Here is a 12,901-nt window from a genome sequence, read left to right as displayed (position 1 = left end):
CAATTGGATTTCAATCTTTACGGTCAGTAAATTGTTTGAGGATGAGATTTGTTTGGTACTGTACTTTTAAAGCCAAACACATTTGGCTGTATTTGGCACACATAGACTTACAGACACCTACTGACAATGTGAGTCATTTTTAAAGGGAAGGGAGAATAAACAAATTGAATATTAACTTTAAATTAATATTATATAAATGAACCCACTCAGAATACTGTGTTATGGCTGAAAATAATGACTTGCAGTACTGTGACCAAAAGAATGTGATTTATCTTGTCCATTGTAACACTTCATAGAAGTAACATGGATAGAAAACATACACACTATGGTTAACGGTACTCAGTTATCCATAATTAACTGAGTACAGTTGCATAGCTGCACTTAAAAAAACAACCCAACATATTCAATCAATATATTTGTCTACTGCCTGTTCAGTGAAGAAAGAAAAAAAGTTATTCAAATGCCATGTTAATACATATAATAAAACTCTAATTAGTTCACTGAATTCCTCTAAATGTAATTAAAATAGTTCAGTGTTTGTAACAGATATGGTATGGCTTTGTAAAAATGTATTTGCAAACTTTAATTTCTTTTTTTTAATCTATAAACAACACATATGCATGTTAAACAGTTATTCATTTTTAATACACCAAGTTAGCTTGATTAGTCGGTATTTTTTTTAAAAAAGGGGGGAGTGTCTTTGGTGGCCTTAACTCCTGGAGGTTGCTATAAAATAATTGTCAACATGTACTTTACCTAATGATTGTTGAATATTATTCTTTATTACAATAAATAACATTTGAAATTAATCAAATTAGTTAGAATACATTCAATATATGATTCAACTAGAAATGAAAGATTCAGTTTCCATCAGTGTTGACGTCAACAGACGGCTGTAAATTATCTGCAATGTGCGAAACCAACTGTATGTTCATCTGTTCCTCTGAAGCCACAACACATGTTTCCCCACCAACAGCGCCACACTGAGGATTGTACATCAGCAACAACTGTGGCTTTCTTTTGAATGAGTTTGCCAACAACACAAAATTATATTTTCATTTCAGCCTTTGAGTCACATTGGCCAAGGCAACAGCAAATGCCTGAACTGCTGAGAAAGGATACTGGAAATCCAAGATATAGGCATTCCCATCAATCCGCCCAAACTGCATCACCTGAAAAAAAAAAAAAAGATTATGTCAACTTATTGCCAACTGATCCATAAATTAAATTGTATTCCTACTTTGAAACTGATGAACGTTCTATTTGTTACATCATTTTCTGCTGATAGATGAATTCACTGATTACCTGTCTACCATCCAACTCTATCTGAAAGTTCTTTGCAGACTCCTGTGTGACTCGTCCTCCAAAGTCCAGCTGGTAAACCTGTGTGGCCTCGTTCCACAGAGGTTGTTTGTTGGCCATGACATAGACAAATCCTTGGCTGCCCAAACTGCGGTCCTCCCTTTCATTCGCCTTGCGGCATTTGATCTCCTCCAGCTCACTCGCCATTCGCAGGCTGCGCTTGTTCTTCCAGCTCTTCTTACTACTCTGGTTCTGGTTCATGAGCTCATCGCCACTAATGAACAGCTCAGGCTCGCTTTCAGAACTATCCTGGAACTCATTTGTGGTCCTGCTCATCTTCTTGGTTTTGTTGAGTTGCTCTCTCTGACCCTTGGGCTTCTTCTTCTCTCTGTTGCCAAGCCTTGGGCTGGAAATGAGTGTGTTAAAGTCAGAGAGTGCTCGTCCCTCCTTTCTGGACTTGCCCTCAGAGAGGGTGGACTCCTCGGCTCTGCTGTCCAACCTTTTACGGCTCTTCTTGTTGAAACGTTCTGACTCCTGTGGCAAAGGGCTTTCATTTAGAGACGATGGCTCTGCAAAGTTGTTTGCAGACTCTGTTAAATCCTCTGTGGCGCTTTTGCATGGGGGTAGCTCAGTAGGTGGAGGAGGTGGTGGCAAAGGTGGTGGTGGAGGAGGTCCAGTTGGGGGAGGTGGGGAGAGAATTGGCTTCTCTAAAATCTGGTGGTTTTTGGTGGGGAGGGGAGGTGCTGGTGGGTCTTGCAAGGGTGGGGGGCAGGGGTAGGGGTTCCAAGGGTGAAGGCTGACAGGATGCAGCTGGAGTCCGGAACACGAACTGGCTCCCGGATACATTGGAGGTAAAGGGCAGCAAGCCAGGTTGGCAAGATTCGGAGGGTAACCTGGTGGCAAAACTAAACTGGCATCCTGCTGAGCAAAAGGGACAGGAGTGACCACTTCGTTTGGTGGAGGGTTCTGTAAGGTCTGAAGTGGTGGAGCACTGTGACCCACACCTGGAGGGAAGGGCGACAGGGAAATCTGGTAACCTGATGGGAAAGTAAGGGTGCTTGTGCTCGGACTGGCTGGTGGTTTTGTTGTGAGGAAAATTGGAAGGCGGGTCACATCCAAGTGCTGAGCCTGACTAATGATGAGTGGAGGTGGTTTATTAGGTCCTGGTGGCGGCGCTAACATGGTTGGCTCTGGGGTGAGCCAAAACTCCTCCGTAGTGGAGGTGTCCCACTGGTAAGGCGGAGGACGTTTAACCGTCAAACTGAGATCCCCGAGAGCCAGCTGACGCACAGATTTTTCGAGGTGACACTGCTGATTTAGAGTCTCGTCTTCAGTAAATGCAGAGTTAACGTACACTGTTCTGTCCCGGCTGTTGTCAACAGCACCCAGCAGACTGTAAGACGAATGGGAGGCCAGAGGTGAGGTGCTTTTAGAGTGCACAATAATTGTGCTGTGATGTGCACCTTTTCCTGGTGGGAAGTCCTGCCTCACTACCGTACCACCTGCTATTCCACTACTTGTGGTTCCACCTCCACTAACACTGACACTAGTGCTGCTGCTGTTGCTGCTGCACTGTGTGCATGTGTATAGTGCAGTGGGCACCCTCTGCTGGTAAGAGAGAGCTAATGCACTGTTCATTTTAGCCTTTGTGGGAAGGGTTCTTGAGCTTTCCATCATCTGTGGCACTTTAAGTCCCACGTCCCTGCGGTCACGACGCAGAGTGGCATGAATAAGACTGTTGTCGATTCTCTGAGGAGGAGGAAGTGTGGCAGTCACTTGGTTGGCCGGATCTGGGTAAGGAGGAGGGTCTCCACTTGGAATTGAGTACCGAGGGACAGAGAGACGACTTAATGTGGCAGAGCTATATGGAAGCTGAATTTTTTTATTCTCAGAGGAAGTGACTTTAAGAGTGGCAGAACCTCCGATGCCATGCATAGTGTATGCATTCTGGTTTCGAATGAGGCGCCTTCGTGGCCGACAAACCTCCTCCACATTGCCACTGCTGTCAAAGGTTGTGATCCTTTCATATCCCAGAGGCGTTGGGTACTGTAAGGTGATGGGGCGAAGCAAGTAGTCATCTTTCTTCAGACAGGGGTCGGGTGCCAGGACACTGGGGCTGTCACAATTTGTGACAATAGTCTGAGGTGTAGCAGCGGCTGTAGCTGCAGCTGCAGCTGCACTTGCTACAGTGCCAGGATATGGAGGAGGAGGATTCACTTTCCTCATGTGAATCTCCACAGAACCATCTGTGTCACTGAAGGTAGGAGGCAAACTCCGCAGCAGACTTGGCTTCAGAGTGTGTCCGTGCTCGCTCCGGTCTAAACCCTCGGCGGAAGGAGGAAGAATTTGAGGCAGAAGATGAATCTGCTGTAAGGAAATGGTCGGATAGCCAGTTGGAGGCGGAGGCAGCGTCATCTGCATCTTCAGCTGCTGCTGCATTTGCTGGTGCTGCCTCTGCATCTGTTGGTGTTGCTGCTGGATCTGTTGGTGCTGCTGCTGGAGCTGCTGCTGCTGCTGCCTCATCTCCTGGATCTGTTGTCGGATCTGCTGCTGCTGCTGCTGCATCTGCTGCTGCTGTTGCTGCATTTGCTCGTGCTGCAGCTGCATCTGCTGCTGCTGCTGTTGGATTTGCTGTTGGTGCTGCAGTTGGTGGCTTGACACTTGCTGTTGACTCTGTTGCATCTGTTGGTGTTGCTGAGCCTGGAGCTGCTGCTGAAGCAGTGCCTGTTGATGGTGCAGTTGCTGAAGCTGTTGTTGATGTTGCTGCTGCTGCTGCTGTTGTTGCTGCTGCTGCTGTTGTGACAGTGCCAGTGCCTGATGGTGATGCTGCTGCTGCTGTTGTTGATGATGGTTATACATTTTCTGCTGCTGCTGCTGCTGTTGCTGCTGCTGTTGCTGCTGCTGTTGCTGCTGCTGCTGCTGCTGCTGTTGTTGCTGCTGCTGCTGCGACTGCATTTGTTGTGACTGTTTCGACTGTTGCTGGCGAGGCTGCTGTGAATGAGACCGCTGCAAGTGAGGCTGTGGTGGGAGATGGTGAGGTGGAGGTGGTAGAGTACCAGGAAGGAGCTGACCCATCTCCAGCTGGTTGAAGATCACCTGACCCGGGTTTGAGTATCTAGTTGGCACTGGTGGGTACGGTGATGCAACGGCATCCTGATCAGTGACCGGGACAGAAGCTGCCGCTGCTGCAGCTGCTGCCGCCGCAGTAGCCGTGGGGTTGGTCAGGACGTCCAGCTGAATATTTTGATTGGCCAGAAGAGACTGAACAAGGCCGATACTCTGCGTCGGGGACATGGCCTGAGCCGGACTGTGGATGGGAGCAATGGGAATGTTGACCGTACAGGGGGGATTGTCTCCTGCCACTCCAGATGGCCCCATCACTTTATGAAAACACAGAGGAGAGCATGCATGTAAAATGTAGTGTATACAAAACCACAGACTACATCTATGCCAATCTCATTAAAACACATTTTTATATTCACACCTGGTAAATCATCCTCGTCCTCACTGAACACATTGGGGTTGAACACAGGCAGGCTCATAAAGTCATGAGAAATCTTTCGCACCTCTGGCAGGTAGATTGTCATCTGTCTCGGTTGCAAATGAAGTAAACTGGTCTTATAGATGACTGAAATACAAAAGACCATGACTGTCACAACTGTCCATGTGATGTGTGCGTGTGTCGCTTTCTTATTTATTTTTTATTGACATTTACCTGCACCAAGGTTGGCTGGGAGGAACGAAGCAAGTCCAACAATTTTGAACTTTGTCCCCCAAATATTGGATGTGACTTGAGCGAGGTAGTTGTGCTGCGAGAAAAAGAAAATGGAGGACATGAATAAAAATACAAACCAAGACCCACCAAGACAACAGTGACACTTTTGTGAAATATAGCAGCGTATTAATGAACTTACACCAGTATCAACAATGGACAGTCTTTCCAGCATGTCATACCTCTGTGATCCCATCCATGGAAAACTCCCGGCGTGTCAGGCTGGGAGATCGAACTGGAGGTTTCTTTGTTGGTAACCGTGGTGACCGTTGGCATTCTTGATTGGCACGTGAGAGTTTGGGAGACTTCCTTGATTCCATGTTCATCCTTTGAAATAAAAATGTCTTATATTTCTTCAATGGAACATGGAAGACAAATAAAACTAAAGCAATACAACGTGACAGGCCCATGGGAAGTTCATTTATGTAACGTCTGTCATAAGGACTTAAGTTGACCTGTTTCCTCTGGATAACTTTGGTGACTTCTTCCCGACCCACTCGTCGCTCAACTCAATGTCACTGGAGTCAGAGCAGTTACAGCTGTCGGTGTATGAGATCATGGGATTCACGCACACTTCCTCTGAAAGAAAAACAACAAAATACAAAATAGTAAAGGTGTTATCTACTCATTTTTGAAAGGACTAGAAAAGCCTGGCACACACAGACGCAGCATCGGGCCTCAGACCATGTTACATCAGCAGCAATCGAAGTCTGTATTTGTTCATATTCAAGGTGAAAGAAGCAATAATATATTAAAATAAAGCACAGCTTGGATCAACCAGGCACATATTTTGTTTTCAAGATGACAATAAACATGGACACAAGGTCACCAGTCCATCATAAGGCAAACATACAGCTGTCGAACGACTGTTCACTCTCTCATTTACACCTATGGTCAATTAAGAGTGTCCAATTAACCTCTGCATGTTAGGAAGCTGGAGTGCACAGAGAGAATCCACGCGCACACAGGGAGAACATGCACAACTCCACACAGAGAGGCCCTGGATCAAGTGGCCTTATGAACTATCTTTTAAAATTGTTTGGTCATTTTATTCATTACATTCTTTCATTAACCATGAAAGCATGTTGTTTTCTACTTGAGGGAAAACGTTGCTAGTCCAACCTGCTTTGCTGTCTGTTTTAGGATCCATGATGACAAACTCAGGCCGCAGTTTGCTGATACGTCTTCCCTTGAGAATGGGCACCAGTCCCCCTAAATATTCCAGGTAGAGAGTGTAGCAGGGTCCGCCTGCCTCAGGACTGTCCTCGGCTCGCTTCATGGTGCAGTGGAGGCGCTCATTCCCAGCTGTTGGATAACTGACAAAGTCACGGATGTTGTTGGGGTCAGGGATTGGGGGCTGGAACAAAGAGAGGAAAAGGGTGTAAGATTCCTGGACAGGCAAAAGAAAACAAAGTCAGTAAGATGTTTTCAGGAGAGATGGACGCACCTTGATGGTGGGTATGAAAGCAGTGGTGACATAGGAGCAGAGCAGTGAGGGCATGTTAAGTTTTCCCACGTCTTTCTCCTCTCGCAGGGCGCTGGCGATGCCCTGCTGGCATAAGAGCTGGAGGCTGGCCACCCTGTGCTCCACGCGAACCACATACAACGCTGGTCCACATGCAAGGAACAGACGAGAGTCTCTGTGACCCCAGCAGATGGTGGTGATGGGCCTCTGAAAGAAAAGTCATTCACAACAGAAGAATTCCTCTGGTAACAGGTTCTCACTTCTCCAATTTTCTCCAAAAAAACAGTATACTCACTAATTGTAAAGTACTTTTGTTTTGAAGGGTGCTTTAGAAGACCCAATACACTGCAGTTCATTTACTCACATCAGGCTATAAATGGTTTATAAATCAGTATTAAATTTAGTTGTAAACACAAATATGGACATGGTGTTAAAACATTGATCTCACACATTCACATCATTATTTGGCAAGATACTGTAACTGCTTACTAACCATGTGTTACTATTCACGAGTTGTGAAACAGAAGCCTTATTGTTAAGTTTAGAACACACAATACAGACATATGGGCTCACTATTTGGCAAACAAAAATGCAGTTGCCCTTCTATGCTTTACCTTGTAATTATGTTATAAATCCTTCTAGAGGGTAGTCTTATTTTAAAGTGGTAACACATTGCAAGTATAATATTCTGTGCTGTGCTCAGTCCAAGGAATATGTAAGTGTCTTTATTTAGCTTTTGGCTCAATTGAAAGTACTACATATAAATATGTTTGTGTAAATGTTTACTCATTCATTGATGTTTGTAACCTTAGAAAGCAAGGTCCCTGCTTTATGGAGTCTGCCATGTTGTACATCCTTTTTAGTGTGCAAAGGCCACCACAGTTCCTTAAAGCACTTAAGGAAGGGAGGAGTGAGTGGAGGAGCTTTTTATTATTATGAGTCTCACCATTAGGTGTCATTAATTCTTACACACTGGACTTTATTAGCTTAAGTTAGGTTTTTCTCCAAGAGAGACACCAAAAAATTATAAATTACACATTATTCTCAGATAAATCTTTGGTGGAAATGACTAGATCATTGTCATGCCTAATTAGCTATTACTATCAGAAGAAAGCCTAATGGTTATTTGGTGATTACAGTGAGAGTAAATAGTTGAATCCAAAGGAGTTTGCATACTTCAGTTTTCAGTCCAAAAACAAGCCCGGTAACTCTAAATTGACTGTAGGTGTAAATGTGAGAGTGAGTGATGTTGTCCTATGTCATCTCCAGCCTCCTGAGACCCTCATATGTGAGTATATCATTAAGGGCTTAATCTATGCAGGACTGACCTGTGCAGGTGTTTCCAAAGTGTAGATGTGTTCCCCTTGGACGTTATAGAACTTAACAAGGGCATTTCTCATAATGGACGCACATGCAGCGTCGGCGGGAAGCCCGTGTCTCTCCATGCCGGCCACAGCCAGCAGATCTCCCTGGGAGCACCATTTGGCCTCAACATCTGCAAATTAATGGAGAATAAATAATGTCAGTGTCAGTATATGAGCATATTTATAATTATCTTAGAGAAAATTCAGGTTTTTTTTTTACCTTTCAGCCCTGAGCGAATAACACCTGGAGAGAGGTCGTCATAGTTGTTCATTAAACTGATATCTCCTGATAAGAAGGTGACCGTCAACAAAGGCTTCACTCTACGCACTTGGAGGAAAGTGAAAGGAAAATAAACAGCGTCAGCACGAGGGCATCAAGCTGCCACATGAGCAGAGAGAGAGAAAATGTGTTTGTACCTAAAGGCAGAACATTGTCATCGGAGTCTGTGTCACTCTCTGTGCTGTCCTCCACAAGGAAGTCAGGGCAGTTCCAGGACATGCTCACGATGCCATCAGACTCATGCAGCAGTACATGGGCGAGCATACGACCGTGACAGTCCATCACGATCACCTGACCGTCTGCTGTACCGAACAACACCTGAGGGGGCAGTGTACATTAAACTTTAATAGATGACATCATAAAAAAAAAAAAAGAAGCCCATTTTGTTATTTAATCTTGTTGCTAAGTTAATGTGTTGTTAATAATTGAGCATTTGATTGGTCCGATGACGAGTACCTGCTGGTCGTCTGGTGTCCAGATGCCACAAGTGATTTGACTCTCCAGGTTAATCTCCGAGGACCAGTGTCTTTGTCCACTTACTGAGCCGACTAACACAAAGCCGTCCCTGTACGCGATGAGGGCTTGAGTGCCGTCATGTGACCAAGTGAAGTCACTCACCTGGTGGAAAGAAATACAACATTTGTGTGTAAAGAGGACATGGTCTTAATGGTATTTCTGGTATATAATTGCTTTAGCGCAGTCTTTCCCAGAGATCTAGGGGATTTTTATGGTTGCCAAAATGTGAGACAAAATGTGAAAATTTTTACCACTTAACAAAAGGCTAACCAAATGAAATATACACCAGCTCAAGTCTACAATATCTTGAGAATATGTCCAGTGCTTTATCTCACTGTTAGACAGCCTTTGACAGCAGGAAACTGATGTTTGTGTCACTTTGTGAACCATTCATGCCAACCAAATTCCATAGAGAAAATCATTGATTTTACATCAAGGCACACTGAAGCTGTTGATTTAATGCTGCCTCCATAAATGGGTTCAAAATGTGCACTTTTGTGAATTCAGTGTTTGAAATCCTTAATTTTTTCATAGTGAATATAAACATAGACCAGCTACTGACTTTGTTTACGAACTTTGGTGCATTTATTTGGTATTTAACATATTTATCTATCATAAATGCATTTTTCTCAGACTCAGTATATTATGCAAAATATTTCTCTTGACACAATTTTTTCATTTTGAATTGGGTCACAATGGTCCCCATATAAATACTTTAGGAAACAGTGTTTTAGAGCATATGTGAATATGTCTGCGTCAGCACAAGCCACGACAACTTCCAATTAATTAAAGGTCTCATAAAAAGCCATTTTAAGGTTGAAATCCATATTCCCAAACTCCCATGTGCTCTCATTGCTTACCTGCGCTCCTCTGTCGTTCACCAGCTCCACAGACCATCTGCCTTCGTACTGGATCCACACAAAAATACCTCCCTCCATATCACAGGTGGCCAGCTTCTGAAAGGGTTCATTCCAACGCACCAAGACAACCTATAAAAAGCCCCAAAACACAGCCAGTGTTGCTATTTTCTCACACGCAGGTGGCTGCCAGCGCACAGCAACATTCATCATTAATATTCAGCTGGAAGCAGAAAATAAAAAAAGCTTTTTAGGCTGTGAAATGTACAGTAGAAGGAAAAGTCAGCATAAAGACACAAAACAGAAAAAGTTCATATTCACTCAAGAACTCACTTCAATGCTAATATGAACATACTAAACTGGATGTATTCCAGCATTAAATTCTGTGATATTCAGGATTCTTACCCATTTCCACATATTTAATTCCCCTTTTCATGGAAAGATTGAATTATTGTAAATACAAATGTAATACTGATTATATGCCTCTGTCTTGATTTCTGCCATAATTATACTGTGCTGTATGCAGCTGCAGCACATCCCGAGAGGTTTGTCTCATCATCAAAGGACGATGAACAATGACGTTCAGATCAATATGAAGGAGTCTTTCAGCTAAAAGCATAAAATGACAGTGTTCTTAAACGTCAAGAGTCAACACTGCACCTCGCTGTTGTGTCCTCGCAGGTTGAAGTTGATTCTCTGAGGTGTGCTTCTGTCCCTCCTGCAGTGACTCGACGTAAACGTCACCCCAACGACACCTCTCCCGTTCCCCGTGGCGAGCCAGCCCTCCTCATAGTACCGCCTCCGGCACACCGGCTTGTCCTTCTCGCTCTTGGGGACGCGGCCCTTCCACGAGAGGCAGAGGATGTTGGAGTCGCTGCAGAGGATGGGACCATGTTCCACGGCAGCCAACATCCCTACTGAGTGACCAGGCTGGTGAGCAAGGCAGCACAAAAAGGCAAGATGAAGCACACATGTACATGTTGGATGACCTCATAAAAAACTGTTTAACCCTTAGTGCTCATACGGCACGGCTCTGTGCCGCAGGTGCACCCTTGGTAAATTGCCGTGGAAATAATACACAACTCCTTAAATGGACATCCTGGGTGTGTGTTTATAGGTCACATATTCAGGCTTCAGAAGTCACAAAATTGAAAAAGTTTCCTGTTTGTGTGTACCTTGTTTATTTCCACTTCCCCTCTTCTGGTTGTCTGCCCCGCCCCTGAAGTGATTCACCTGTGTCTTGAGTTTTAATTAGCCCTTCCTCCCTAGTGTATTTAGCCTCTGTGCTCCCGGTGTCATTGTCATTTGAGTTCCCATGCTCACCATGTTTTCAGGGATGTGAACATGTTCCGTACATAAACAGTACCTCATATTACCATCTTTCCTGGTTGTCATTAGTAATAATCTTGAGTTGTTACAAAGTGGCGGCTGAAAGCTTTGTTTTGTCATACTTTATCTTTTTAAAATCACATCGGTTGCAGTTCGTGGCTCAAGCTGTTTTTGTGATGTTCACCTGCGTCTTAGCAGTTACATGACATCATCTCTTTAGTCTTGTTTGTTTTAATTCACAAAATGAAGTGAACCACACACTTATATGTGTGGTTTATATATTTACAGTATATGCCCTTTTTATTATACCATAAGCATGTTTATTGTTAAAGATCATCCATAATACCCTACTTTTTTTGTTTTGTGTGATTAGTAATAACTGGACCGTGTTGGTTGTTAAAAAATGGAAATACCTGCTGAATTATTTGCGCTACCTCCTGTTATATACTGTTAAATATAATTCACTTAATTTTTAGACCAATGTTTACATACTGTACATATTGCACATACAGTAATGTACATACAGTATTGTACAGAGTTTCTTAAATGGACACAAATGACTTCCTTTTTTATATTCTAGTCTTCTATAGTTGTGTATATCTGCTATTTTTCTATTCCAAGGAGTAGCTGTATTGAAACCCAACTCCCCTAAGGATGAAGTGTTTCTAATTCCAATTCAGATCATTTTCTTTTATGTTTTAAAGTGTGACTTTGTAATACAATTTAAAACCTTTTAATCTAAATTAAATGAATGTATACGATTCATAGAGTATGTAATCATCTTCAGGAGCAGAATATTAGTCTGCAGTGTGACAAGGATGGAACCTACCTCATAGTTCCTGGACATGTTGAGTCAAAATGCCTCCATTGAATGTGTCCATATTTACATTCAGACGCTGCACTGAAGGATAATGGCTGCTCTGCTCTTGTTGCTTGCAAATAAATCTACGGTGAGGCGAAATGCATCATACATCCAGATGATGTCCGGCTCTGCCTTCGTTCGAATCAAGCTGCTGCTCTGTGCGTCAGAGTTTAAAGCCATGAAATTAAATTATGTGGAGGAGGCTTCGTCTTAATGCCAGTGGCCCATCCCATGTCTTCTTAATGTTGCTCTGTGGAGTTGCAACCCTGTTGCAAATAAATAAATAAATGAATGAATAAATACAGTCAACAAGGCAATATGAGAGGCACACAGAGATACAGAGGGACCTTGCTTTAAATAGAGGCTTTGTCATTCAGTGCATCAACCTTGAATTTCACAGTTTTTCTCAGTCTCTCAGCAACAGCAACACTGCATTGGAGATGAGAACACTGGCAGTCTCCATGGGTACGGAAACTGTAGGTTCTTCCTCTTTTACGTCAAACACCACATCAGCCAGGCAAGGATGTGCACTCACTGCCTATTTTCCCCACTTATATTAAAGATCTTAAACATATTCTCACGTTTCATATATTAAGAAAAGAATATAAATATATATCTAAAAACACGAATCAATAATCGATTTAAACACTTGGAAATAATCCTGAGTTGATTGACACAATTTGATGAGAGGAAAAGCTTCGTCTTGGTCTTGTTTGCAACCATATTATACATCACATCAGTTTTAATTTCTCATGCAAAGGCGTATCTGACTGCATGCAGTAGCAGCAGCAGCAGCAGCAGCAGCATCAACAGCAGTGGCTCAGCTGACGAGGCAAATAAACTGCGGAGGGAAATAAAATAAAAGTCTCCACCGGAGAAACTGTGTGGACGAACAATATGCAGCTTCACGTACCTGACATCGATGTAATAACGTGTTATTCCAGAGGCAGACGGCGCACAGTGCGGTCGTGTTGCCAGGTTCTCTTCCCCCCTCCCCACTGGCGCACTTCGGGGGTTGTGGCTTTAAAACGGGTTGCCATGAGGCAGGTAGTACGGAAAATAGACCCCCGATCGTTCAGTCTTCTTGAACTTAATGTACTAACTCACATTGCAGACCAACCAAAAGCCACTGCGGTGATGAATGTGTACATTTA

General features: G+C 43.6%; 1 protein-coding gene across 1 annotated transcript; it reads right to left on the bottom strand.

Annotated features, from left to right (window-relative positions):
• Window positions 1-760: 760 nt before the first annotated feature.
• Window positions 761-12,833, bottom strand: tulp4b (TUB like protein 4b). The gene is made up of 16 exons (XM_044047738.1): window positions 12,661-12,833; window positions 11,715-12,013; window positions 10,217-10,486; window positions 9,560-9,688; window positions 8,640-8,801; window positions 8,321-8,501; window positions 8,124-8,231; window positions 7,868-8,034; window positions 6,522-6,746; window positions 6,197-6,431; window positions 5,530-5,653; window positions 5,257-5,401; window positions 5,018-5,111; window positions 4,787-4,930; window positions 1,306-4,682; window positions 761-1,172 (listed from the first exon to the last, which is right to left on the bottom strand). The coding sequence occupies exons 2-16, from the start codon at window positions 11,730-11,732 to the stop codon at window positions 1,056-1,058; spliced, it is 5,496 nt and encodes a 1,831-aa protein (XP_043903673.1). The 5' UTR covers window positions 11,733-12,013; window positions 12,661-12,833; the 3' UTR covers window positions 761-1,055.
• Window positions 12,834-12,901: the final 68 nt, after the last annotated feature.

The sequence above is a fragment of the Solea senegalensis genome, linkage group LG16 (genome assembly GCF_019176455.1).
Source record: "Solea senegalensis isolate Sse05_10M linkage group LG16, IFAPA_SoseM_1, whole genome shotgun sequence".
NCBI classification, from domain to species: Eukaryota; Metazoa; Chordata; class Actinopteri; order Pleuronectiformes; family Soleidae; genus Solea; species Solea senegalensis.
This window is presented reverse-complemented; position numbering and strand designations above follow the sequence as displayed.

Bases quoted from the DNA above. Each gene is read 5' to 3' on its own strand.
- tulp4b (XM_044047738.1), bottom strand. The intron at 5,402-5,529 runs GTCAACTTAAGT...TTTATTTCAAAG, and splicing joins AAGTTATCCAGAGGAAACAG to GATGAACATGGAATCAAGGA. The intron at 4,683-4,786 runs GTGTGAATATAA...GTTTTCATAAAG, and splicing joins GGACGAGGATGATTTACCAG to TGATGGGGCCATCTGGAGTG.